This window comes from Anguilla anguilla, chromosome 14 (genome assembly GCF_013347855.1).
Source record: "Anguilla anguilla isolate fAngAng1 chromosome 14, fAngAng1.pri, whole genome shotgun sequence".
NCBI lineage: Eukaryota > Metazoa > Chordata > Actinopteri > Anguilliformes > Anguillidae > Anguilla > Anguilla anguilla.
In genome coordinates, this window is record NC_049214.1 from 1,005,402 (window position 1) to 1,032,349 (window position 26,948).

General features: G+C 45.8%; 1 protein-coding gene across 4 annotated transcripts; it reads left to right on the top strand.

The window, feature by feature from the left end:
- fybb (FYN binding protein b) lies at positions 1–26,323 on the top strand. Of its 4 annotated transcripts, none has more exons than XM_035391434.1 (19): positions 1–188; positions 12,367–13,430; positions 14,677–14,794; positions 15,247–15,320; positions 16,415–16,437; positions 17,053–17,099; positions 17,557–17,683; positions 19,443–19,602; positions 20,445–20,577; positions 20,989–21,005; positions 21,549–21,621; positions 21,774–21,875; positions 22,653–22,693; positions 23,024–23,132; positions 23,256–23,355; positions 23,480–23,642; positions 24,842–24,875; positions 25,205–25,236; positions 25,553–26,323. In XM_035391434.1, the coding sequence occupies exons 2-19, from the start codon at positions 12,389–12,391 to the stop codon at positions 25,573–25,575; spliced, it is 2,418 nt and encodes an 805-aa protein (XP_035247325.1). In that variant the 5' UTR covers positions 1–188; positions 12,367–12,388; the 3' UTR covers positions 25,576–26,323. The 4 variants fall into 4 exon arrangements, with proteins under 4 accessions (XP_035247325.1, XP_035247324.1, XP_035247327.1 ...); XM_035391433.1 differs by having other exon boundaries at positions 2–188; positions 12,362–13,430; XM_035391435.1 differs by lacking the exon at positions 1–188 and adding an exon at positions 11,271–11,357.
- Positions 26,324–26,948: the final 625 nt, after the last annotated feature.

A 26,948-nucleotide genomic window follows, 5' to 3' on the forward strand; every position in this document is an offset into this window, starting at 1 on the left:
ACAGGCACACACACACACACACACACACACTCTCTCCTCCCTCAGACACACACGCGCGCACACACACACTCACACACTCTCCTCCCTCAGACACACCCACGCACGCACACACACACACACAGACAGACTCTCTTCACTGCGAGACCTGCATCCTGATCCCCAGGGTGTTCACCACTCCCCACGCCATGGTGAGTACCTTCCCCGCCATCGCCCACCATCGCCTGCTTACGCACGCTCGCCTGTTCACCTGTAGCTCAGGTGTGTCTGACTGTTTTCATTGTCCTCTGGAGCGTCCGTCTCATTCAAATCAACCTGCCCGTCAGTCTTTAATTTATGCATGTAGTAGTAAAGCTTTCCAGTCTGTCATGTGGAGGGAAATAAGAGACTGGGGCAGAAGCACATACTAATTTGTGAGATGAGAAAATGCATTGGGTCTGATGGATTAGGACCTCATAGTAAGAGGGTAACTGTTTAACAGCCAGCGATGTCGAGCCAGAAGGATGACAGTTTAGAAAGCTTTATATTAGCCACTGTGTATTTGACCTTCGCATTTCTTTGGACTATGTTAGCTGGCCTGTTTAAATGTTTATTTTGTTGGATAAATGCGACATGGCAGAGATAGCTTCCCTTTTGCTGTTAATGCTTAACAGCTGCAATGTCGTGCGTCTTTGGGCTTTCCAGCTGAACCTCGCTAACCTCAGCTATGCTAAAATGCAGCAAGCTTTGATTGTGCAAGACAGCATGTGTCAGAGTGTTTTTCCCCTGATGAAAACACATAGTTCCTCTTTTTTTAGTGTGCAAGTTCTGTTCTTTTTCTGTAAGGCCTCTTCGTGTGTATATACTATATATGTCCATCTCATAAAAAACACGTTTTCAGCTTACAAAAATGCCAAGTTACTCACACATACAAGACATACACCGTCTATAACTCATTCATTCAGACTGCCAAAATCCAGGCCTACCATTTAAAGTATTGATATCAAAATGATGCCAAGTTACGGTACTACAAACAATATAGGCGATCTTGCCTCACCGAAATTAAAAAAGATGTATTCCAAAGCAATGCTACCCAATATTTCCTCAATTCTTTCAAGTCACTTTGATATCAATAGGGGCCTACTTTAAATGGCAGGATTTTGGCAGTCTGAATGAATGAGTTATAGACGGTGTATGTCTTGTATGTGTGAGTAACTTGGCATTTTTGTGTTCGCTGAAAACGTGTTTTTTATGAGATATCATTTCTTTTTGCAAAGCGTTTTATTATGAGAGTGAGAAATGCGAAGTGACCCTGTTAGAAACGGTTGTGGATTATGGCTATCCTTTGTGAATTCGTACAGTCTGATGAGCGTGTACCATTTAGCAGTTTCGGTTTGCTATACATGTAAAACAGTGGCTGTGACAAAGGGGGCGGTGGCGTAAGGACGGAGTGTAGCACAGTGGGTAAGGAACTGGGCTTGTAACCAAAAGGTCGCAGGTTCGATTCCCGGGTAAGGACACTGCCGTTGTACCCTTGAGCAAGGTACTTAACCTGCATTGCTTCAGTATATATCCAGCTGTATAAATGGATACAATGTAAAATGCTGTGTAAAAAGTTGTGTAAGTCGCTCTGGATAAGAGCATCTGCTAAATGCCTGTAATGTAAGTGTAAACGCATCAGAAATGCAGGTGAAATATGGCCAGTGTATGTACTCACGGATTTGACGGCCATCCAACGAGCCTTGATTGACAAAAGAATCAGCAAGCCCGTAGAATTAGAGCTGCCTAGGTCGCAACTTGTGTACCCTTCTGTCCTGCTCCGTTGTCTGTTATTTTGTGGAGATGCACTTTTAGTGTTTGTAAGGTTTATACGGCATTTTGATAGGCTTATCTGCAGGTAGGAATCCTCTTCACTGTTTTGCTAAGCTAGAATCGGAAAACTTGATAGTGGAGAATAGGAGCAGACGCATATGTCCCAGCAGGCTTTGCATATGAGAAAATAACAACAGTGTGAGAGAAATTAGAAGAAATTATGAAATTGCATAGTTGAAACAATCTGTTTTTAGCAGAATGGGCATGTAGGTGAAGGTTGACATGATCACAGACTATAGTGCGAAGTAGCCTAAATTAAGTCACCATGTGCGAGCTTAGTTTCCTTATCGAACGGTATATGTAACAGTCGGTGTAAAGCGTTAGTCATTAAAGTGGAGGGTTAAGTAACGTGTGAAATCTAATGTACTGATGTGCTTTCTTCATATTCAGTAGTAGTAGTTATAATTATGAGTGAGTCATGATTTTAAATGTAATGTTTTAATGGGGAGTTGCAGAACGTACATACGTAGTAATTGTTTGTATGTGGCTAGATAGAGAACAGGGCGAGGTAACATGAATGTAGAAACGTGACGTTTGCTGATAAGGTTTTGTACGGTAGCCAAGTGAAGAAATATAGTTAGTAGAAATGGCACAGTGGTGAACTGGTGTAACTTTTTAATAAAAGCAATACATTTGCCGTTATGAAATGCATATGGGTGGCCGTGAGTGAGTTTTGGTAAAGCAAATATAAGCGTAAGAAAACGTTAGTGTAAAAGAGGAAATGATCTGCCTGAGGGCGAGGTGGGATTCAATCCTTCAACCGGAGGTTTACCAGTCTGTGACTTTGTTAGTGCAGCACCATGACATAGCTATGCAATGCGTGAAATATCATTAGCAAACCTGTCCATGGTTTTAAAGAAGAACACAGGCCAGTAAGCACAGCAGAGCTCCCGTTGAATCCATATGGCTTTGCAATATTGTAGCCAGTTAATAACTGAACGTGCAGACGGTACGTCATAATGCAGTGTATACGTTCGGTGAACGGCAGGTAGATATGTCTGCAAAAGCAATAATTGAGAAGTAGTAGAGAATTATTAGTGAGGGTAAAAGCAGGTTAAAGAAACGTGTTCCTAGCTGGGCTTGAACCTAGGATCCCAAGTTCCCAAGACTGAAACCTTGCCCACTAGGCCACAGGCAGACTAGTTGTTTAAACTGGAAATGTGTGTATGTGAGTTTTTGATTGGGTCGTGTAGGTGAAGATTTGGCAGGTGTCGGTAAAATGTCCAATGGGGAGACATGTTGTTAGGCGGCAGGAAAAATAAAAATGAGAAGAAGAAGAAGAAGGCAAAAACGTAAAACCCCCTTAGTTTGGGGCTTTATTGTGTGGACATGTGAAGTTTTTTATGAAATCTGTCTGTTGAAATGGGGTCAGAATGTACAGAATTTAATGTTTTTAAGGGCTGAGTGTCTGTGGCTGTTGTGGATATTTCTGTGGAGAACCCTGAAAAGTGCCAAACTGTTCTGTATAGGTATGGGGCATGCCACCGCCAAGGTGTAACTTGGTGGGATGGCATACCTGCCACCCCAATTAGAATATGTTTCATAGTCACATGTGAAAAATCCTCTCGCTCTACCTGACTGATAACCCACACACACGACTCAGTCCTGTGTATGAGCTGTGTGTGTGCAGGTAACAGTCACTCAGTCCTGTGTGTGTGTGTGTGTGTGTGCGGGTAACAGTCACACAGTCCTGTGTGTGAGCTATGTGTGTGCGGGTAACAGTCACTCAGTCCTGTGTGTGAGCTGTGTGTGTGCAGGTAACAGTCACACAGTCCTGTGTGTGAGCTGTGTGTGTGTGTGTGTGTGCGGGTAACAGTCACACAGTCCTGTGTGTGAGCTGTGTGTGTGCGGGTAACAGTCACACAGTCCTGTGTGTGTGTGTGTGTGTGTGTGTGTGCGGGTAACAGTCACACAGTCCTGTGTGTGTGTGTGTGTCTGTGTGTGCAGATAACAGTCACTCAGTCCTGTGTGTGAGCTGTGTGTGTGTGAGGGTAACAGTCACACAGTCCTGTGTGTGAGCTGTGTGTGTGTGTGTGTGTGAGGGTAACAGTCACTCAGTCCTGTGTGTGTGTGTGTGTGTGTGTGTGTGCGGGTAACAGTCACACAGTCCTGTGTGTGTGTGTGTGTCTGTGTGTGCAGATAACAGTCACTCAGTCCTGTGTGTGAGCTGTGTGTGTGTGAGGGTAACAGTCACACAGTCCTGTGTGTGAGCTGTGTGTGTGTGTGTGTGTGAGGGTAACAGTCACTCAGTCCTGTGTGTGAGCTGTGTGTGAGGGTAACAGTCACACAGTCCTGTGTGTGAGCTGTGTGTGTGTGTGTGTGAGGGTAACAGTCACACAGTCTATGTGATTTTTTGAGCTGATGTGCCAGTGCTTGGTCAGCAGGCCTTCCTGTGTGGCGGCTGTTCAGAAGGCTTGTTTTATTGGCCAACCTTCCAGCATTCAAACAGATACATTCCTACTGGGCGTCATGTGACACCCCATCCCTGGATTCAGTCGAGCTGCACTGCTGTTAGAAAATCATGAGAGTCAGTTTCCATGATCTTTCCTCTCTTAGCTGTCAATAAAGCTTCGGTTCAACTGCAGCTATACTGATCATTATACCGAGTGTAACAAACGCTTGCCAATCTGTTATTCAGGCTTAAGGGACCGAATCTAGGGTGTAGCCTTTCAGATTTATGATGGTAACAAACACAATAAAATACATACTGTGTAAATATGACCGGAACCGATGAGGCATATCATAAAACTACGGTAATGTTCAGCGCGGACACATTGAGATCTTATGCAGTAACATGGTGTGGCAGTTTTAAAGAGGGAAGGTGATTCTGCTTTGCATAAGACTGTACAGAGAGGGCAGACACGCTGACCACAAAAAAAGAGGAAAAACTCACAGTCACCCTCGTGAATAAAAGAATTTCCCTTTTTTCAGGGAATCTTGATCCTTTTTATCGTTCGATGCTGTTCCTTTTGAGGAGAAAGGGGATTACAGAACACTGTTCAGCTCAGGTGTGACAGCAAATTGTGGAGAACACAGTATATGTATGATAGAACACATTATACTGTACATATTATAAAACAGGTTTTGATCCTGGATGCTCATTGGCTGATTGTACACAGTAAAATGTCCAGCGTTAATTCAACTCTTAACAAATAACATTTGTTCCCACTCTGGAATGTGATACCAAATGTTATCTATTAACAGTTGAATTAACCCTGGACATGTTACCATGTAAAGTCCAACACAGTAGTGGTTAGTCAAACAGCCTGTTAGTGAACAGTATCACTCTTTGTTTGTGAGCTGGCTTTGAATCTGTGGGTCTGTATTAAATCCACACAAATGCAGTGTGGAGCTCTAAAGACATAGTGACCAAGCTCTCAGAAGCTGGATTTTTGTGATTGGCTGAGTGACTGTACGTGGCTGGCTCAACAGCTGTGATTGGCTGAGTGACTGTACATGGCTGGCTCGACAGCTGTGATTGGTTGAGTGACTGTACATGGCTGGCTCAACAGCTGTGATTGGCTGAGTGACTGTACATGGCTGGGTCAACAGCTGTGATTGGCTGAGTGACTGAGCTTGTGATTGGCTCAGTGACTGTACATGGCTGGCTCAACAGCTGTGATTGGCTCAGTGACAGTATATGATTGGCCGGGAATTACACTAGCCAGGGAATTACACTAACCGGGAATTACAGTAGCCGAGAATTACAGTAACTGGGAGTGCACAAGGCAGTGAGAAGGCCGAACGCACCTCTCCTTTACATAAGAACTCCTGTCCAAATGCCTTCGGCAGTTCTTTATTCTCCTTTTCGGTCGAAGAGTGAAATATGCTCCAGATGTGGGTTTAGATTGTGCATGTTTATGTAAACACTTAATGTATCAGTGGTCATTGTTATAAGATTTAAATAAGAAAATGGCATCATGACAAAACTGTGAAAGGTTTGCTTGGCCACAGTGCTCCGCTGTGGCAAAGGTTCCCTAATACTGTACATGCTGTGGGTAAAAAAAGATGTATCACACGTCACGTTACTGGGGTGCGAATTCACACCAGGGGTGTTGGCTCAGATGTTTACGCATGACAATGAGTAGCAATTGCACACTGAAAATTTCACCCTTATTAAAAAAAAGGTTTTCTTTTTATTTATTTTTTTAATAGTCTTTCATTTTTGTTTTGCTAGTTGTCTGTTTTTGAGTTTGCTTTACTCAGACAGGAAGAAAGCAGAGTGGAGTACAGATAGAGAAGGAAGCAGAGCTCAGGGGTTGCCATGGCAGTGGAATTGAACCCCTGACCGAGCTGGGTGAAGGGACCCAGCGCTTCCTGTGTGTCCGCTGCCCCGTGGGCTGCACCACACGCCCCGCTGCCTGACCTGCTTTCGGCCTTAAAAAGGGACCGGGCTCAGACAGCAGAGAAGGGGGCGGAGCCTAACGTGCAGTCAGATGCTGCTGGGAAAGTGCAGCCCAGCTCGGGTCCTCGCTCTCTGTCTCATGGCGGCTGGTCTGAGGGCAGAAACGTCCGGTTTCACAGTGAAATAAGTGTCATGTTGCACTTGTCTAAGCTGTGTGGGCCGGGCTCAGTTGTTAACATGACACAGAGTGCTTTTTTCACACATTATACTGGGACAGGCACATGCGTGGGCGGGGGGGGGGGGCGCAGGGGTGCTTCTGCCTAAGACGCCCCAGGTCCCCCTTTGATTTGATCATATGTATAATTGTTGCTGTCATTATTAATTCTGGTAGCACATGGTCTGTGCAGTAACTGGGCATAGCAAAGCAGTTTTTCTAGGTTAGTTGCGCCAATTTCTCTCTTTGAGCATCTGCCCCTCAAAAGGTTATTACTGTAAGCAGCACAAACTGCGCTCAGTATTTATTTTTTATTTTTTTCTGTCCCTCTGTTTCTCCTCTGTTCCCTCTCCCTCTCCTCAGACGGTCCCATAGTCAGGCTCCACAGCCAAAGGCTGCTTATCTTTCCCCCGTATCTGTACTTCCTGGTGGCTGCCGGTCCCGGGCCAGATGCCCGGAATCACTGTGTGTGTGTGGGCGGGGCGTACTGCCAGGCACTCACCTGTTCAGCTGGACACACACAGGCCAGGCACACACCTGTTCAGCTGGACACACACAGGCCAGGCACACACCTGTTCAGCTGGACACACACAGGCCAGGCACACACCTGTTCTACTGGACACACGCAGGTGCAGTTCTGTCGCAGACACACAGAGGCCGTTCAGCTGGACACATTTCAGATGCAGTTTGTTTTTCTGTGTGTGTCTGATCGTCGTGATTAAATGATGTGAAACACAAAGCCGCGGAGCCTGAATGAGCCTGAAATCCCGCCCACCGTGTTTCCACGGCGACACTTCTGCATTTCGGCGCGTGAACTCTGGCGCGGGTGACCCCTGCCGCTGGTTTCGGTGCCAGTGAGAGGTGGCACACACCGGCCCGTCGGGGGGGAACGGCTGAACTGAGACTAAATGCCACTGTAGCCGGAAAATCATCAGATATCCAAAGCCTTCTGATCAGGCTTGTTGTATTGTGGAAGGAAAACCTTATGTTTTGATCATACATATATACGTTTTTGGGGAAGAATACCAGTCGTAGTGGTAAAGATCCCAACGCTTTTAACAGTCTGATTTACATTAAAATGGATTCCAGACGGTGGTGATTTTAGCACAGTTCCCCAGCCAGGAGGCAGAACTAATTAGTGAAATCAGCTGGCTGAGTTCATGGGTGGAAGAAACCCATGGCAGGACTTTTACTGTCTGACTCCTGGACTTTCCTCCTCTGTTCCACACTGGCAACCGCACACCGCTGCTCTCTACAGAAGGGTTCTCCCTCAGGAAGTGTGTTTAAAACCAGCTCTGTCTTTCTCCTCACAGCGTTGAGCTCTTCAGTGCCATGCTTCTCTCTCAGACTGACTGATGAAGACTCCCCTCTTCAGAATCACGATATAAATCTCTTCAGGGTTCCCAGAGAATCTGCTCTCTGACTTACATCAGTCATCTTTAGACACACACCTATTCAGCCTCATCCTCGACGGCCGCATTGTTTGAAAATGTTAATTTGTTGCCAGGTAACACGGCTATCAACAGCAACAACAACGAAGAGGGTCAACAGAAGTCAAAAACTCTCGCAGCTGCGGAAGCTTGGTCCGCAGACTCTGCTATCAAGGCATCAAGTTTCTCGTCTTTTGAATGTTTGACCAGAGAAACGACAGTTGGTTTTTTTTTGTTAAGCAACTGACCACATGATGAGCAGCGAGTGGCAGTTTAAAGTTCATGAATAATGTGACTTTATCACAACGCGCCCCTCCTGCATTTCATCTTCATCGCTGCTCGTCTGTTTGTCATTAAAACGTGAAATCCATTGCCGTTAAAGGCATTAAAGGTGTTTGTGGGGAAAGTGGATGCTTCGGTGTTGTCTTCGGCTCACCCTACACTCATTGGTTGTGTGATTGCTACTCTTTATGAGTCCTGTGATGATTGTAGGCCACTCCTACTGTCACAAACCAGCCTGTTGACATCACAGACTACTATTGGTGGGCTGAGCTGCTGGAGGGCAGTTCTGCTGATGCAGGGAAGTTCTGCTGTTGAGGGGTAGTTCTGCTGATAGGGGGAAGTTCTGCTGTTGAGGGGCAGTTCTGCTGTTGGGGGGCAGTTCTGCTGATGCAGGGAAATTCTGCTGTTGAGGGGCAGTTCTGCTGTTGGGGCAGTTCTGCTGATAGGGGGCTGTTCTGCTGTTGGGGGGCTGTTCTGCTGATAGGGGGCAGTTCTGCTGATGGGGGAAAGTTCTGCTGTTGGGGGGCAGTTCTGCTGATAGAGGGCAGTTCTGCTGTTGGGGGACAGTTCTGCTGATAGGGGGCAGTTCTGCTGATGGGGGAAGTTCTGCTGATGGGGGCAGTTCTGCTGTTGGGGGGCTGTTCTGCTGACAGGGGGCAGTTCTGCTGTTGGGGGCAGTTCTGCTGATAAGGGTCAGTTCTGCTGTTGGGGTGCAGTTCTACTGATAGGGGGCAGTTCTGCTGATAGGGGGCAGTTCTGCTGTTGAGGGGCAGTTCTGCTGATGGAGGGAAGTTCTGCTGATAGGGGGGAGTTCTGCTACTGGAGGGCAGTTCTGCCATTGATCCAAATCCAGAAATACTGTCGCCCCTGCTGGCAGTAGTATGTGCCCCATGACGTAGGACTCTGAGATTTCAGTGACTCTCTTGATATTTCTCCCGTTTCTCAGGCTGCATGATGACAGAAGAGTCAGAGGGGAAGCTTCACTTATGTTTTCACAGAAATAGGAAGCAGGAAATTATTTTTAAAAGTGTGTGTACAGTACAGTACCATGCAGTACACTACCATGCAATACAGTACCATGCAGTACACTACCATGCAATACAGTACCATGCAATACAGTACCATGAAGTACACTACCATGCAGTACACTACCATGCAGTACACTACCATGCAGTACAGTACCATGCAATACAGTACCATGCAATACAGTACCATGAAGTACACTACCATGCAGTACACTACCATGCAGTACACTACCATGCAGTACAGTACCATGCAGTACACTACCATGCAATACAGTACCATTCAGTACACTACCATGCAGTACACTACCATGCAATACAGTACCATGCAGTACACTACCATGCAATACACTACCATGCAGTACACTACCATGCAGTACAGTACCATGCAGTACACTACCATGCAATACACTACCGTGCAGTACACTACCATGCAATACACTACCATGCAGTACACTACCATGCAATACAGTACCATGCAGTACACTACCATGCAATACAGTACCATGCAGTACACTACCATGCAATACAGTACCATGCAGTACACTACCATGCAATACAGTACCATGCAATACAGTACCATGAAGTACACTACCATGCAGTACACTACCATGCAGTACACTACCATGCAGTACAGTACCATGCAATACAGTACCATGCAATACAGTACCATGCAATACAGTACCATGAAGTACACTACCATGCAGTACACTACCATGCAGTACAGTACCATGCAGTACACTACCATGCAATACAGTACCATGCAGTACACTACCATGCAATACAGTACCATGCAGTACACTACCATGCAATACAGTACCATGCAGTACACTACCATGCAATACAGTACCATGCAATACAGTACCATGCAGTACACTACCATGCAGTACACTACCACGCAGTACAGTACCATGCAATACAGTACCATGCAGTACACTACCATGCAGTACACTACCATGCAATACACTACCATGCAGTACACTACCATGCAATACACTACCGTGCAGTACACTACCATGCAATACAGTACCATGCAGTACACTACCATGCAATACACTACCATGCAGTACAGTACCATGCAGTACACTACCATGCAGTACAGTACCATGCAGTACACTACCATGCAGTACACTACCATGCAATACACTACCGTGCAGTACACTACCATGCAGTACAGTACCATGCAGTACACTACCATGCAATACACTACCATGCAGTACAGTACCATGCAGTACACTACCATGCAATACACTACCGTGCAGTACACTACCATGCAATACACTACCGTGCAGTACACTACCATGCAATACACTACCATGCAGTAAACTACCATGCAATACAGTACCATGCAGTACACTACCATGCAATACACTACCGTGCAGTACACTACCATGCAGTACACTACCATGCAATACAGTACCATGCAGTACACTACCATGCAGTACACTACCACGCAGTACAGTACCATGCAATACAGTACCATGCAGTACACTACCATGCAATACAGTACCATGCAGTACACTACCATGCAATACAGTACTGTGCAGTACACTACCATGCAATACAGTACCATGCAGTACACTACCATGCAATACAGCTCGTCCAGTATGCACTTTCACTGGAGCGGTCCTGGACTCCAGCTTTGCAATGCAGAAGTACTGCTGGTGTACAAGAATTCTGTTTTCACCCTTATTAATGGGATATCATATCAGAGAAATCGGCCAATCGGATTGCACCTGAGGGGACATTCAGAGCACAAGCCAATCAGCAGAGGCACAGTACCTGGTGCTCTGCTGTACTCTTAGCGCCCAGTAGAAAAGCTCTTTGTTGCAGTCGCAGAGACGTGCTGACTCAGAGACAGGTCTCCTGCTGTAGTGATGTCACGCTGCTTACACCTGTGCTGCGTGATGCCTGGAGACACACTGCTGGCTTCCTCAGCTTTTAAGTTCCCCTCCAGTCCCCTTTATTTCCTGTTCACAGCAGCGCTGTGTGTTGCTAGCAATGCCTCCGGCCGTTATTGTAATTTATGAAAAGCAGCCCATCCAGTAGGTTGCGTCCATTTTAGTACAATGGCTTCAAAGTGAGTGCAGAGGGCCACTTCCTGTTACGAGCCTGTTATATTACTGTTTCACTTCCTGTATGCTCTTCACATGCAGAAGAGCAAACGGGATGGTAAGGGGGTAGGACCGACAACGAGCAGCCGAAAAAACAGACGGGTGAGTCTGGTGGGGGGTGGGACGGGAGGTTCGGGTGTAAGAAGAGCCCTGGAATTTAGCTAAAAGAATATTATCAAAAGCGTATGTGTGATGACTCTGGGACATGCAGGTAGATGTGTGTGATGACTCTGGGACATGCAGGTAGATGTGTGTGATTACTCTGGGACACACAGGTAGATGTGTGTGATGACTCTGGGACACACAGGTGGGGCGACATAGCTCAGGAGGTAAGACCAATTGTCTGGCAATTGGAGGGTTGCCGGTTCAAACCCCGCCCTGGGCATGTCGAAGTGTCCTTGAGCAAGACACCTAACCCCTAACTGCTCTGGCGAATGAGAGGCATCAATTGTAAAGCGCTTTGGATAAAAGCGCTATATAAATGCAGTCCATTTATGTGTGTCTGATGACTCTGGGACACGCAGGTAGATGTGTGTGATGACTCTGGGACATGCAGGTAGAGTCTAATGGTTTAATAGTTTAATTCAATGTCATAAAAGTTAGTAATTGACCTTACAATTTGACGAAAGTTTCAGGGGTGGTGAAAGTTTCAGGGGTCATTTGCAAGACAGATTTTGCTGTTTGATAAACTCTGCCACAAACACCAGGGTTTATAAAACACGAGAATACATTTTAATCTAACAGTGGGTGGGATCTAGTTTCCAAATGCAGACACACGCACGCACACACATTCACACTTTATGCCTTTCAAGTGTTATGTCTCCCTTCTTTCTCTTTCTCTTCTTCCAGTTTTCCAGGGAGCAAAAGCCAGAATCCAGATGTATAGCGGGGTGGAAATCTCGGTTGATAGTTTTGACATAAAAATACAAGGTTAACAGCAGTATAGCTCAGATTTTACCCGGATATAGCCTGGCTATGTTTTGCTTGGCTAGAATACTTTCACTTTTCAGCTAAATCTGGCCAGGTTTTCACCTGGATGGCTTTTAAATGACCAAAAAAGTGCTGACTGGGTTTCTTACCCCTCCCTTCTGGTTCTGTTTGTCCAGAACAGTCCGGCCAACGTGAAGGCCATCATGGCCCGCTTCAACACTGGGACAGGCTCCTCAGAGGATACCCCTGCCGTGGAGGTCCCAGGGGCGCGCCCCAAAGTGCCTGTGCACCCCACCTTTTCCTCAGGACCCCAGCTACAGACGAAGAAGCATGCGCTGGAGAGCAGCCTCTCTGGAGGGGTCCGTGTGGGGGGGACCCCCAAACCCAGTTTCCTGAAGGGCACTGCCTCCACCACGAGTGCCCCGGAGGTGTGTGAGTTCCCCCGGCCCAAACCCCTGGCAGGTAAATTCGGAGCCCCCCAGGACGAAGGGAAGCCCGCTGTCGCTAAGCAACCGGCTTTCAAACCCAAACCGCCAGACCTGTCGAGGGACTCTGAGCCCAAACCCCTGATCCCCAAAGTGCCTGTGCAGAAGCCCTCTCTGAGCGGCACCCCAGAGGGCAAGTCCTTCCCCAAACCCCCCCTTGCCCTGGCCAAACCCCCCCTTGCCCTGGCCAAACCACCCCCCGCCCAGGCAAAACCGCCCCTCGCCCAGCCCAAACAGCCCCCCGCCCTCACCAAGCCACCCCTCGCCCTAGCCAAACCACCCCCCTCCCAGACCAAACCCCCCTGGGTCAAAGACGATGCCAAAAGCGAGGATGGGGGGGCAGGTGCTGGGCTCAACGCCCCCAAAATGCCCCTGGCTCCCAAACCCAAGAGCTCAGTGATCGCAATGCGCACCCAGGTGGAGGATGGGGGGGGCCCGGCCCCCTCCCCGCTGAAAGCCTCCAGCTTCCGGGCGGCGAAGAGTCTCTTCAACAAGGACAGCATCGACGGCCAGGGACCGGAGAAGAGCGGACTCTCGCCCCTCAACTCCCATGATCCTCCAGGGCCCAAACCCTCCTTCGCCCCCAGGGCCAGCTTCGTGAAGACGCAGCGGGACCAGAAGGAGAATGCAAACCCGTCCGCTCCGAAGAGGAACCCGTTGCTCAATAAGCTGGCCCTGGGGAACCCCCCAGCCAAGCCCAACAGGCCCCCCAGCGTCAACCTGGAGAAGTTCAGGAAGCAGGCCGAGAACCCGGCCAACGGTGAGTCCCCACTCCCCTGCTCTCACCGGGCGACTCCTGCAGACTGTAGTCTGTTTTTTTTATTAATAAATTCATCAGAATGGTGTAGGGACATCTGATAATGGCAAATTCTGTATGAATATCTAGTCATTCTTACGCAGAGAGAGATTGCCAATGTGGGGGACAGTTTGTCAGATCAGGCAGTAGAAGCAGAGGCCCTCTGAGGGGTCAGATCCAGCTTGATGAAGAGCTGCTTGCTCTGTAGACTGCAGATGAATGATGAGTCTGGTTGGGCTGAATGGCCTCTTCTAATCATTATGTGTTATTGTGTTCTTACATTCGAGATGATATTGAGTTCATACATTCAACATGGGTTGGTTGATTTTGCTTTTTTTCCTGCAAAGACTCACATGTGATGAATAATCTTCTCTGAGATTAAATCTTGTGACCTATAATCCAAAAAAAAAACAATATTAGCTGTTTGTCTGAACTGAGCAGCAAACTACAGTCTCAGTTATGGAGAAGTAGAGCACAAAAAAGTTAGCAGTTTATTCATGTCAGTCCATTAAGAATGTTTATTCATGTGAGTTTTCGCATTGAGAATGTGTGACAAAGTTTTGAGGCGTGCACTCACAAAAATGCACACTCACACACATTCACATTCACACTCACACACACACACACTCCTTACCCCAATACCCTACCCCAAGGCGAGAGTGGTTCCTGTGGTTGCATGCTCAGCTGCATTTTTAACCATCCTTGTCTGTGTGTCTGTCTGACATTTCCCCTGTGTGACTCTTGTGATCTTAACTCTTCTATCGGCACACAGCAGACACACGCACTGACTGGCCCGTTAAAAAGATCTGGGTTTGAAGACCAAAGGCTTGAGAAATGTGCGAGATTACAGCCGAGGCTGTTCTCCTCTTCGGGTTCCTCTTCTGCTTTTTCTGCTGTGCGGAGGCCCTCGTTTCAGAGCGAAGTTCCTCTTAAAAAGAGAAGAAAATACAAGTGAAAGGTTTCACTCTTTAGTACAAGCTACCTACAGCAAATTTGACTGTTCTCATAACTATTCTCAACTCGAGCATGAATTCGCTAAAAAATTACACACATACACACACACGCACGCACACACATGCCCACACGCACACACACACACACACACACACACCTCAGGCTTATGCAAGAGACAGGTCCAAGGGCTGATGTCTTGTCTGAATTGGCTTGCAAACTGATGTCCTGCTTTGTTGTGGATGTTGTGAATGAAAAGGTCTCGGGATGAAGAAGGAGAGTCCTCTTCCTCCTCCTCCCCCCAGCAACCACGTGGCTCCTCCCCTGCCCTCCCCCGCCTCGGCCCCCAGCCTGCCCCCCCGGCCCACTGCAGCCATGTGAGCGTCAACTCCCTCCATATTTCTCTCATTGTTTTAAATGCTTCTGTGCTGCTTTCCTCTTGTTGTTTTGATTTTTTATTAGAAATTGCCATGAATCCAGTGTAGGAAATTTACATTATAAATAAAGCTCACTTATTATTATAAGCGTCATAATTGATACAGAATTTTATCTTTCCATTATTATTTTCTTCCCATTTTGGGGTATATTTTCATTTGACAAATATATTTTGGATTTATTTTTTTGTTTATGCATCCACTTGCAATTATAGTGTTTGAATGTTGCTCAATTACAGTTACATTGTTATATCAGAATCAATGTAAAATATGCATAGGTTTGTAAAAAAAAATGAAATATTGATCTGGTAATATTAACTAATGTGTAGGCACTGAAAATGTTTTATTGAATTTTGGAGCAGCCCTTAGTCCTGTCCCTCTGTGTGCACCTGCAGGATCCAGCCGGACCCAGATGAAAACTACGATGACGTTGGGGTGATGAGCAGCCTTCCCCCCCCGCCCCCCGGAGGTGAATCTGCAACCTTTAACCCCATTTAAACAGAGATCCTGTACAGGGGAATCCCTGTATATAACCCCATTTACACAGGGATCCCGTACAGGGGAATCCCTGTATATAACCCCATTTACACAGGGATCCCGTACAGGGGAATCTCTGTATATAACCCCATTTACACAGGGATCCCGTACAGGGGAATCCCTGTATATAACCCCATTTACACAGGGATCCCGTACAGGGGAATCTCTGTATATAACCCCATTTACACAGGGATCCCGTACAGGGGAATCTCTGTATATAACCCCATTTACACAGGGATCCCGTACAGGGGAATCTCTGTATATAACCCCATTTACACAGGGATCCCGTACAGGGGAATCTCTGTATATAACCCCATTTACACAGGGATCCCGTACAGGGGAATCTCTGTATATAACCCCATTTACACAGGGATCCCGTACAGGGGAATCTCTGTATATAACCCCATTTACACAGGGATCCCGTACAGGGGAATCTCTGTATATAACCCCATTTACACAGGGATCCCGTACAGGGGAATCTCTGTATATAACCCCATTTACACAGGGATCCCGTACAGGGGAATCTCTGTATATAACCCCATTTACACAGGGATCCCGTACAGGGGAATCTCTGTATATAACCCCATTTACACAGGGATCCCGTACAGGGGAATCCCTGTATATAACCCCATTTACACAGGGATCCCGTACAGGGGAATCCCTGTATATAACCCCATTTACACAGGGATCCCGTACAGGGGAATCTCTGTATATAACCCCATTTACACAGGGATCCCGTACAGGGGAATCTCTGTATATAACCCCATTTACACAGGGATCCCGTACAGGGGAATCTCTGTATATAACCCCATTTACACAGGGATCCTGTACAGGGGAATCTTTGTCTGTAACCCCAGGGATCCTGTACTCTGTCTTTTTACAGTACTTCTAATACTTTCCAATTTCCCCCTTCCAGAGCGTTGTAAAATCAGTACCTTTTAAAGAGAGCATCTTTTCTGACCGGTGACTCACAGCGGCGCTTGTGGTTTCTCTCTCTCTCTCTCTCTCTCTCTCTCTCTCTGTCAGGTCATCCCAGCCAGACTGCCGAGGTGAGCAAGCCGCAGGAAATGAGAGCTCGTCTGAATGAAGGGACTCCGGGGCGCTCAGCCAGGAGAGCAGACCCATCGGCGCGGCTCGAGGCCACCGCCCACATGGCTCTGTGTCACGCCTCACGCAGTCAAACACATTCACGTTTCAACCAGTGGATTCGATATGAATTCAGGCCTTCAAAAGCTGAGCCGCCAATCATCTGACTGACAGCTGACCCGGCATAGGAATGCAGGCCGTTCCCTCGTGTTCTATGATTTCAGACGTTCAGATTCCAAATGAGACCAAGTGAGGTCACGCTGGGGTTGCATAAAATGAGCCTGAATACATGTGGAAAGAGGAAGAGTTTTTAGTAGCTTTGTATTCACAGAATTACTACTACATTTCCTCACCCCCTCCATTTTCCATTAGTCTTTGCACCGATAAAAGAACAGTGCTTCACTGTCTTTATAGCTTACATACAAACACTTTACAGTACGTGTATGATTTAGGAAGTTTGAGTTTTGAGTTTCATTTCAGTGCTGCAGTTGCTGTTTTTTCAGTAATATGAATAGCTGTGTCTTAGTCTGAGTGTCCCACAGTTTTATTGTCTCTTATATTCTCTTTTATTGTGACAGGACAGTGAAAGCGATGGGGAGATGTACGAGGATCTTGAGGAGAGATGGTGAGAGTTGTTTTGTTTGTTGCTTCAGTCAGGAAACATGAAGCCTCTGTCCTTTCACCTCGCCTCAGGTTTTCAGCTCGGTGCTGCCACCTAGGGGTGGTTTAGTCTTCCTGCAGTGTCATGCCAGTCAAATAAAATAAAAATAAAAATAAAAACATTTAAATGTACATCAATTCACCTACATTTTAAATTCCCTCAAGTACTTCTGGAAGATAATAGTGTTTCTTGGAAATTGAGATGTATATTTAGTTTTATACATTTTACTCCCAACACAAACTCCCAGATGGTTAGACTTGAAATCCGACCGCCTGGCTTCTTAGACATCGTACTGTCCTAAGTGCTCTTAGGCACTGATTCAGGGAACCTTCTTCTGGCACGCTTGGCTTCCTGCGCTGTCTGAGTGACGTGGTTTACACTGGGATCCCTGCACATCCTGGACGCGTTTGCTCTGTCACAGGTCGGCAGCTGAGTCAAAAGAACAGGAGAAGAAGCGGGAAAAAGAGGAGAAGAAACGGATTGAGCAGGAGAAGAAAGAACAAAAAGAGAGAGAGAAGAAAGAGCAGGAGGCCAGAAAGAAATTTAAGGTGAGCTGAACAGGGGTGATAGGGCTGGTTTTATGAAAAGTTTTTACATCAGTACATTACATTACATTACATTTATTTGGCAGACGCTTTTATCCAAAGCGACGTACAAAAAGTGCATTTCATGGTCATAGACAACTACTAAACACAGGTTCAGTAGGATACAATACTTATTTTGTACAGCTATTTCTAGCCAAGAACACAGTTTAGTTCACACAGTGAACACTATTCAGACCTAACCTCTGCAAAGCCAACTAGGGAGAAGAATAAGCTACAGTATTAAGACAAATACAAATTACCAAAAAGTGCTGGGATGGGGCAACATGTAACAAGTGTCATGAAAAAGGGGGGGGGGGGATTTAGAGTGAAATATACAGCATGGTGGTGGTTAGTCTAGGTATAGTCTGAAGAGATGAGTCTTCAGGCCACGGTGGAAGATGGGTAGTGAGGGGGAGGTTCGGAGAGGGACGGGGAGTTCTTTCCACTACTGGGGAGCTAGGGTGGAGAAGCTCTGTGATCCCTTTGGTCGGGTGGGAGGGGTTACAAGGCGCCTTGCTGCCGCAGAGCGGAGTGGTCGAGCAGGGACATAGGATCGAATCATGTCCTGCAAGCAGATGGGGGCTGTCCTGTTGGCTGCAGTGTAGGCAAGGGTCAGGGCTTTGAACCAGATCCTGGCAGCAACCGGTAGCCAGTGGAGTGATCGCAGCAGAGGAGTGACGTGGGAGACTTTGAGAAGGTTGTAGATGAGTCGGGCAGCAGCATTCTGAATCATCTGTAATGGCTGTATGGCACAAGCTGGCAGGCTTGCAAGGAGAGAGTTGCAGCAATCAAGGCGAGAGGTCACCATAGCCTGGACGAGCAGCTGGGTGGAGTGAGTCGTCAGGTATGGTTGAATCCTTCTGATGTTGTACAGAAGGAATCTGCAGGACCGTGATGTTGCCTTGATGTGCTCCTTGAGGTCCAGTTGGTCATCCAGGACCACCCCCAAGCTCTTGGCAGAGTGAGAGGCAGTCACTGTGGTGCCATCAACCGTGATTGAGAGCTCACGTAGTAAGGAGGTCTTGCATGGGAAGAAGAGCAGCTCAGTTTTGTTGAGGTTGAGCTTCAGATGGTGGCTGGCCATCCAGGTGGAGATGTCAGCCAGGCAGGAAGATATCTTATCATCGACCTGTGTGGCCGAGGGGGGGGGGAGAAAAGAAGAGTTGCGTGTCATCTGCATAACAATGATAGGAGAGGCCATGTGAATTAATAACTGAACCAAGAGATTTGGTGTATAAGGAGAACAGCAGAGGACCCAGTACAGATCCCTGCGGCACTCCCGTAGCAAGGGGATGAGAAGCAGATCCCCTGTTTCTGCATCTGATGAAAGCCTTCATCAAGGCAGGGTCCTGGGTTTTTCTGCTCTGACCCCATTCAGAGTGAAAAAGGCTGTTGCAGTGCCTGGGATTGTCATTAGTTTGCTGCAATCTGATAGGCTGTCCCAAGCTTTAGCCAGCACTGTACTGTCATTCATTGGCTGAGTTGGCCTAAATCACCACCTCCTATTGGAGCACCTCCTGCTCAAGATTTTCATATGGGAAAGAACCTGAGAATTTTTTTATTATCATGCCCATCGCAGGAAGTGATTAACCTGGTCAGGCTTATAGCACAGTAAGGTAGCAGGTACTGTAGCACAGAAATATAAACCATGCAAAAAAATGTATCAGATATCAGATATTAATCAGAGATATCAGAGATATTAATCCCCCTGTCTGTTGTGCAGCTGTCTGGACCGATAGAGGTGATCCACAAGCTCAAGGCCAAGGTGGACTGCAAAGGGAGCAAGACTGATCTGTGTCTGAAACAGGGTGATCTCATCGAGATCGTCCGCATTTCGGACAACCCCGAGGGGCGCTGGCTGGGCAGGACAAGGGAGGGCTCCTGTGAGTATCACCCATCCCAAATTCTCCCTCATCATCACAGCTTCATCCGACCAATCATATGGTACTATCCGACCAATCATATGGTACAGCTCTGGGTGCCACACTATAAGGAACAAAGGTGGAAAGTCCAGGGGTCAGAAAGTATAAGTCCCGACTTTTTGTGCTTCTTCCACCAATGCACCCAGCCAGATGATTTCACTAATTAGTTCTGCCTCCTGGCTGGAGAATGCTCTAATTAGCAAATCCAAGTTATCAGAACAAAATATCAGGGAGGACTTTTACTTTCCGAACCTAAATTTTTCATCTCTGACAAGGAAGACTCTGGAAAAAGTACAAAGAAGGGCAACTAAACTGATTATTGATACAGCATGTTCGGCTAGGAGAAAAGGCTAAAAAAAGTACTTAAATCTATTCAGGCTCAGTGAAATGAGTATTTATTAAAGTTGCAGATTGAAATGGGGGATCTTATTGAGGTTTTTGAATTCTGTCAGCAGAACTAGGGGGATATGTGGAAGTTAGATGGTGCATTCTACACTGACATCAGTTTTTCTTTTTCCAAAAAAATAGTCCATGTGTGAAGCAGCTTTCCAGGTCATGTAATAGAGGCAGAGGCCTTTGGCTTGATGCAGTGCAGGTAACTCTGCAGACTGCAGGTAAATCATGAGTGTAGATGGGTTGAATGACCTGTTATCCTCATTATGGATTCTTATGTTCTTAGGTTCTAGATGGGATCAATGGCCTGTTCTCCTCATTATATATTCTTATGTGCTTGTGTTCTATATGGGCTGTATGGCCCAGTTGCCTAAATGTACTCTTATCTCCTGTGTCTGGATTGCTCGTAGTTGGCTATGTAAAGACAGAGTCTGTGGAGATCAACTTTGATGCTCTAAAGCGTCAGGGAGCATCACTTCCTGTTCCAGGAAAGGAGGATTTAGAGGTGTATGATGACGTCGGTGCCCAGGATGACATCATCAGGTAAGTGAGGCAACCAGAAGATTTTGGATATAGTGGCATGTTCAACTTAACATCATATAACATCATAACATCATATTACCTCATTAACATAGAGGGAAAATTGCAAGGGAAATAATCACAAGGGAAATAATAATTATATTTTTCACAATGTTATATTGAGTTTTTTCTAACTGTGTAAACATAACCTAAGATTAACTATTCAGCTATGCATTTACAAAGGGTGTATCCATATTGTACATTACATTACATTACATTACAGGCATTTGGCAGACGCTCTTATCCAGAGCGACGTACAACAAAGTGTACGTCGCTCTGGATAAGAGCGTCTGCCATATTTCCAATGTGAGACGTCTAATTTACAATAATTTACACGAATCAATGTTAAACCATCTTTTCTCCATTTTATTTTAGTGTTAAAGGTCCAGGAGGTAAGCCTGCAAACTTTTTTGGCAAGCTCAAGTAAATCTATCATCTATTATATGTGTTTATATGTGTTTATTTAAGCACACGGGTATGTGATTCTATGTTACCAGCATTTCCTGTATGTAACAGTTCTGTATGTAATACTGCAGCGCTTCCTGTGTGTAAAACTGCAGCACTTCCTGTGTGTAATACTGCAGCACTTCCTGTGTGTAACAGCAGCACTTCTTGTGTGTAACAGCAGCTCTTCCTGTGTGTAACAGCAGCTCTTCTTGTATGTAACAGCAGGTCTTCCTGTGTGTAACAGCAGCTCTTCTTGTATGTAACAGCAGGTCTTCCTGTGTGTAACAGCAGCTCTTCTTGTATGTAACAGCAGGTCTTCCTGTGTGTAACAGCAGCTCTTCCTGTGTGTAACAGCAGCTCTTCTTGTGTGTAACAGCAGCTCTTCCAGTGTGTAACAGCAGCACTTCCTGTGTGTAACAGCAGCACTTCCTGTGTGTAATACTGCAGCACTTCCTGTGTGTAACAGCAGCATTTCCTGTGTGTTTCAGTGGTTCTCCCACCCCCGCCAGACGAGCAAGGAGAAATCTATGACGACCTGGAGGATCTGGACCTGAATGTGAGGTGAGAACGGGACGTCCGTGCAGGCGGCACACGTGACATTTACTTCTCAGCCGGTTGATGTGTGTACCCCACAGGCGTGTGGGGTGTGCCCTTCCATGACCTTGTTCTGTCTGGGTGTTAACCGTTATCCCCCATCCTGTACCTCTCTCAAGTGACACTGCAACGGAACTGCGGTCCCCACCCAAACTGCAAGGCTTTCTTAAGATGTTTAAGAGCTTGGACGACTGGAGAAAAAGCCCAACCAGCAATAATGAGTAATTCATACATTAGTAAGATCCTCCAGGCTAATTAACTCACTAATTCGTAACTGGATCCCTCCCATCACTGATCTGATTAATTCTGATTTAACCTCCTCCCAAAGGAATTTGATCAAATTAAACTCACTAATCCTGTCAACGATGGAGACCAGAGTATGGATTCAGCTTTTGCCCTTAACTTTCATTATGTTTTAATGGGAGTGCTGGGTGTGGCTTTAATGTCAGGGCTGGGTTTGCATTTTAAATGCATTTTATTCTCAGTCAAAGTTAAGGACAAATGGTAGCTGAACCCAGGCCCATGATTTAAAATTTTAAAGCAAAAATAATGAATCCAGATCTTTTAAAATTCTGCCTCTGACGTCTTTGATCTGTGGAGTCCGTCCTGTAAATTCTGTAAATCAGCTTTTCAAAATTCGACGTTAATTTATTCCAACGCTTTCATTCTTCCTGGCTTTATCGTCTGATCAGAAGCTTACGGTATTACAACTGCATTGCAATATTTAAAATTTATGCTTGATGTGAACTCTATGACAAACAATATTGTACTGAATCTACGCCACAATCATTTCCTGTCAGGAAACCGAAGAGCGAGCTGGTTTTGTGGGGAAATCCTTTTTCATCTGGGCAATCTGTGGAAACGTCAGTCTTGAATGCATGTGTTCATTCCCACTAACCCTGTGTGACGAAAGTTAATGAAAACCTCAGCATGGCTAACCGAACCCTGCCAAACCCCCAGCTGTGTCACTTCTTTACTTCCCCTTTGCTTTTTTTTAGAGTGCCCCCGCCTCCTCAGTTCACCCCTGCAGGTAGCGCAGGTAAGGCTCTCAGTTACTGCCCTCGTGCCAGTCCTCAGGTAACGCTGGTTATTTCTCACAGGAGAATCATTTCTTTATTGTATTCAACCTTCATTTAACCAGAGAAACCCCCACTGAGATCGAAATCTCTTTTGCAAGAGGGACCTGACATAAATCACAAAGTTACCCAGCAAGACAGCTGACAAACGACTTATAAAAACATCAATTGGGGAATGAGCCAGTAATGGAACAGTAAATAAAATACAGAGCTGAGGCAGTATTTCAAATCTAAATACAAGCTCGGGCGAGAGACAGAACTCTGTGGAAAACGAATCTCTGGTCCTCACACAGAGAAGCCTGAGGCCCTGATTGAGGAGGAGATATACGACGATGTGGATTCCCAAACCTGTGCTGCCCCTGCTGCCCCTGCTGCCCCCACCGCAATTTCCTCACTAGGCAGGTTAGTGTGAATGACTCACCCAGCGGACACGGGGTTAAATTTGTACCTACGCTAAACATAGCTGGATTTTTTTTTGACGCCCTTGGACGTGACTCTTTGCTGTGGCTGAAATCTTCTCCCCAGTCTTCTGCAGATGCATTCAAAGGCCAAAACAGAGGAGAAGGACCCGAAGAAGCAGAAGAAGTTTGAGAAGGAGGAGAAAGAGTTCAGGAAGAAGTTTAAAGTGAGCTCCATCGCCCTCATTAACCTATCAGCATTTCACAATATCCAATCACATTCTTATTTTCAACAGTGCTGATTCAGATCTCCGCCAGCTGTGATGGCTAACTTGGACTTCCTGTTTCCAGTTTGATGGTGAGATCCAGGTGCTCTACCAAGTGACCATCATTTCCCCGCTAACCAATAAGAAGTGGGGAAACAAAGACCTGCCCCTGAGGCCGGGGGAGACCGTGGATGTCATCGTCAAGCCCGCAGATAACAAGCTGATTGGCCGAAACGAGGAGGGGAAGTGTGAGTCTATGAGCGATGGTTGAATAAGGGCACACCTGCTGAGGGACACTGGCTCTCACCCCTGCCAGGAACCTGCTGTTAAAACTGTAGAACATTCTAGGTGTGGTGCTGTGAGTCAAAGCAGGTTCACCTTACAATTCATTCATTCATTCATTCAATACTGGCCAGGTTGACCAGGCTGCTCATAACCTTACAGCACTATGAGCCTGACCAGGCTGCTCATAACCTTACAGCACTATGAGCCTGACCAGGCTGCTCATAACCTTACAGCACTATGAGCCTGACCAGGCTGCTCATAGCCTTACAGCGCTATGAGCCTGACCAGGCTGCTCATAAGCTTACAGCACTATGAGCCTGACCAGGCTGCTCATAACCATACAGCACTATGAGCCTGACCAGGCTGCTCATAACCTTACAGCACTATGAGCCTGACCAGGCTGCTCATAACCTTACAGCACTATGAGTCTGACCTGGCTGCTCATAACCTTAGAGCACTATGAGCCTGACCAGGCTGCTCATAACCTTACAGCACTATGAGCCTGACCAGGCTGCTCATAACCTTACAGCACTATGAGCCTGACCAGGCTGCTCATAACCATACAGTACTCTGAGCCTGAACTCGGGCAATAATTGGGGGAAGGGACTGAAGCCAACTTAAGCCTTGACCTGTGACACAACACATTGACTTCCTGACACATCTACTAGAACAGCAATTTAGGTCAAATGGTCCTGTCAGATACAGAGCTGTGGAAAAATATTTGCCCCCTTCCTGACTTCCTCTATTATTGCATATTTGACACATTGAATTGTTTTAAATCTTTAGACAAATCTTAGGAAGTGCCTGGTTGCAGTTATTGCTGCTAGCGGTGGTGCAACCAGTAATTAAGTGTAAGGGAGCAATTTGTTTTCCTCAAGGGTGATATGGGTGTTCATTAAATGTGTTTTGTGTTTATGTGGGTGCCCTTTGTGTAGTATTACATTTTTCTCAAGATCTGAAACCATTCAGTATTACAAAATGTGCAATAATAGAGGAAATACGGAACTTTTTCATGGCACCGTATAAGCCGTATAATGTTTATTAGAATATGTATGTGTTAATTTTGCTGAATACATTTTTATTTATTTTTCAGCAGTTCATATACAGACTGGTTTCAGTTACAAATTAAAGTCTTCTGTAATTTTGTCTCTTTACCTTGCAGTTGGTTATGTTTCTACAAGCCACATTGTAGCTGAGTAAGTACTGAAGAATGTATAACATGAACACGCGTGTCCTTGCACATGTACATAGATAGATAGATAGATAGATAGATAGATAATTTATTTTGTCCTCAGGGAGGAAATTCTTTTTCACAGTAGGTGCACACACACATACACACACACACACGCACCCAACACGCACACACGCGTACGGGTAAGAATGCCCATGTCACACTATGAAGGATTTTACTGCAATAAATATTAATTGCCAGGATATTTTAGCATACTCATGAATAGTATGCTTTTTTTTAAAAGACATAAAATTAATCAAACCTCAAAAATGACAAATGCTTTTCTTCGCTTAGGGACGCTGATATTTATGATGACATTGGTGAAGGTATGTTACAGAACCTATATATATAGTTTTTTTTGTTACTTGGAGACTATTTTAATACTATTTTAAATCACAAGAAAAGTGCTTTGCATCACAATACTGGAACTGGAAGATCAGGTTCTATGGAACAGATCAAAAGACAAAGAAATATGGAGATGCATGTTGCCTTGGTGACAGACTTTTTAATGTTATCTGCTATTTCCGAATTTGCATAAGGAAAACAGAATCAACTTTTTTGTAAATTCCCAGTGAAGCAATGAAACTATTTCAGGAAATTCAACGTGCCTTGCCATGTCTTATTACTCCTTTTGTTTTGCAGATTGCATCTATGATAACGACTAAGGCACACCTGCACAGGCTGATGTGGCTCGGTTTTCCTGGTCCGTGATGCAGAACGTGTTTATTGCTTGTGAATGCCGCAGGGAGGACTGAGGAATCCCATTCCAGTTTGCTCACAGCCTGGTGCTACCAGAGAGCAGGCTAAGGTTTCAGTAATGCCCTTTCTCAAAATGGACCCAACGTGCTCTCTACCCCTCAACCAGAGAGCAGGATAATGTGACAATAATGCCCTATCTCAAAATGGATCCCGCAAGCTTTCTACCCATCAACCAGAGAGGAGGATGTTGTGTCAATAATGCCCTTTCTCAAAATGGATCCCGCAAGCTTTCTACCCCTCAACCAGAGAGGAGGATGTTGTGTCAATAAAGCCCTTTCTCAAAATGGACCCAGCATGCTCTCTACCTCTCAACCAGAGAGCAGGATGATGTGTCAATAATGCCCTTTCTCAAAATGGACCCGCTTTAGTCACAGAGGGCTGAAATCCAGCAGGATTTGTTGATCCTGGTGGTTAAGAGCAAAAATTAAACATACCAGCAGCCTTCCAGGGCTAGCTCTGAACACCAGTGTTGCGCGGGTCACATACAAAGGGCCAAGCTAAGGGCCAGAGAGGACTGCGGTCTACATATCCCCTGTAATCTACACATTTTGTGAAAGATGGTATCTTCACTTTGCTGGCTTCAAATTCATGTTTTGGTGGCTAAAATGATACGCAGTCTTTCTATTGTCTTTTTAAAATAAAAAATGAAATGTATATGCATTGAGGACATTTACCTTTTTTTTCCATTAAATAGAGGAATGGCTTTATCGCTGAAATGCAGTTTAAAAAAAAAAAATCAGAAGCAGGCAATATGAAGCAGTGGAGGGATCTCACTGTTGGTTTGTAAAGGCTCTCCATTGTTTGTGTGCGCATGTCATTGGATGGGTATGAGAAGATATGTTGCTGTGTGTGCGATTGGAAACGCGTGAGATTGTGACAGGATTGTGGCAGGATTGTGACAGGATTGTGGCAGGATTGTGGTCGGTGTAGTAACAGTTCAATGACCGGACTAGCTGTGTGACACACATTTTCTTTTTCAGTTTTTTTTTCTCTTTGAATCTTTCAGACAATTCAGTGGTACTGGTGCATGCTGGTTTGGAGATTGTTTTTTACTTTGGTTTATTTTTTTTCATAAAAACAAGACAAAAGTAGGGAAACATTTTACAGTAGGTTCTTTAGGCTTTAAATGCGCAAAGCAAAGCCATGGAGCAAAGCCATGGAGCAAATGAGCAGCCTGGTCAGGCTCATAGTGCTGTAAGGTTATGAGCAGCCTGGTCAGGCTCATAGTGCTGTAAGGTTATGAGCAGCCTGGTCAGGCTCATAGTGCTGTAAGGGTATG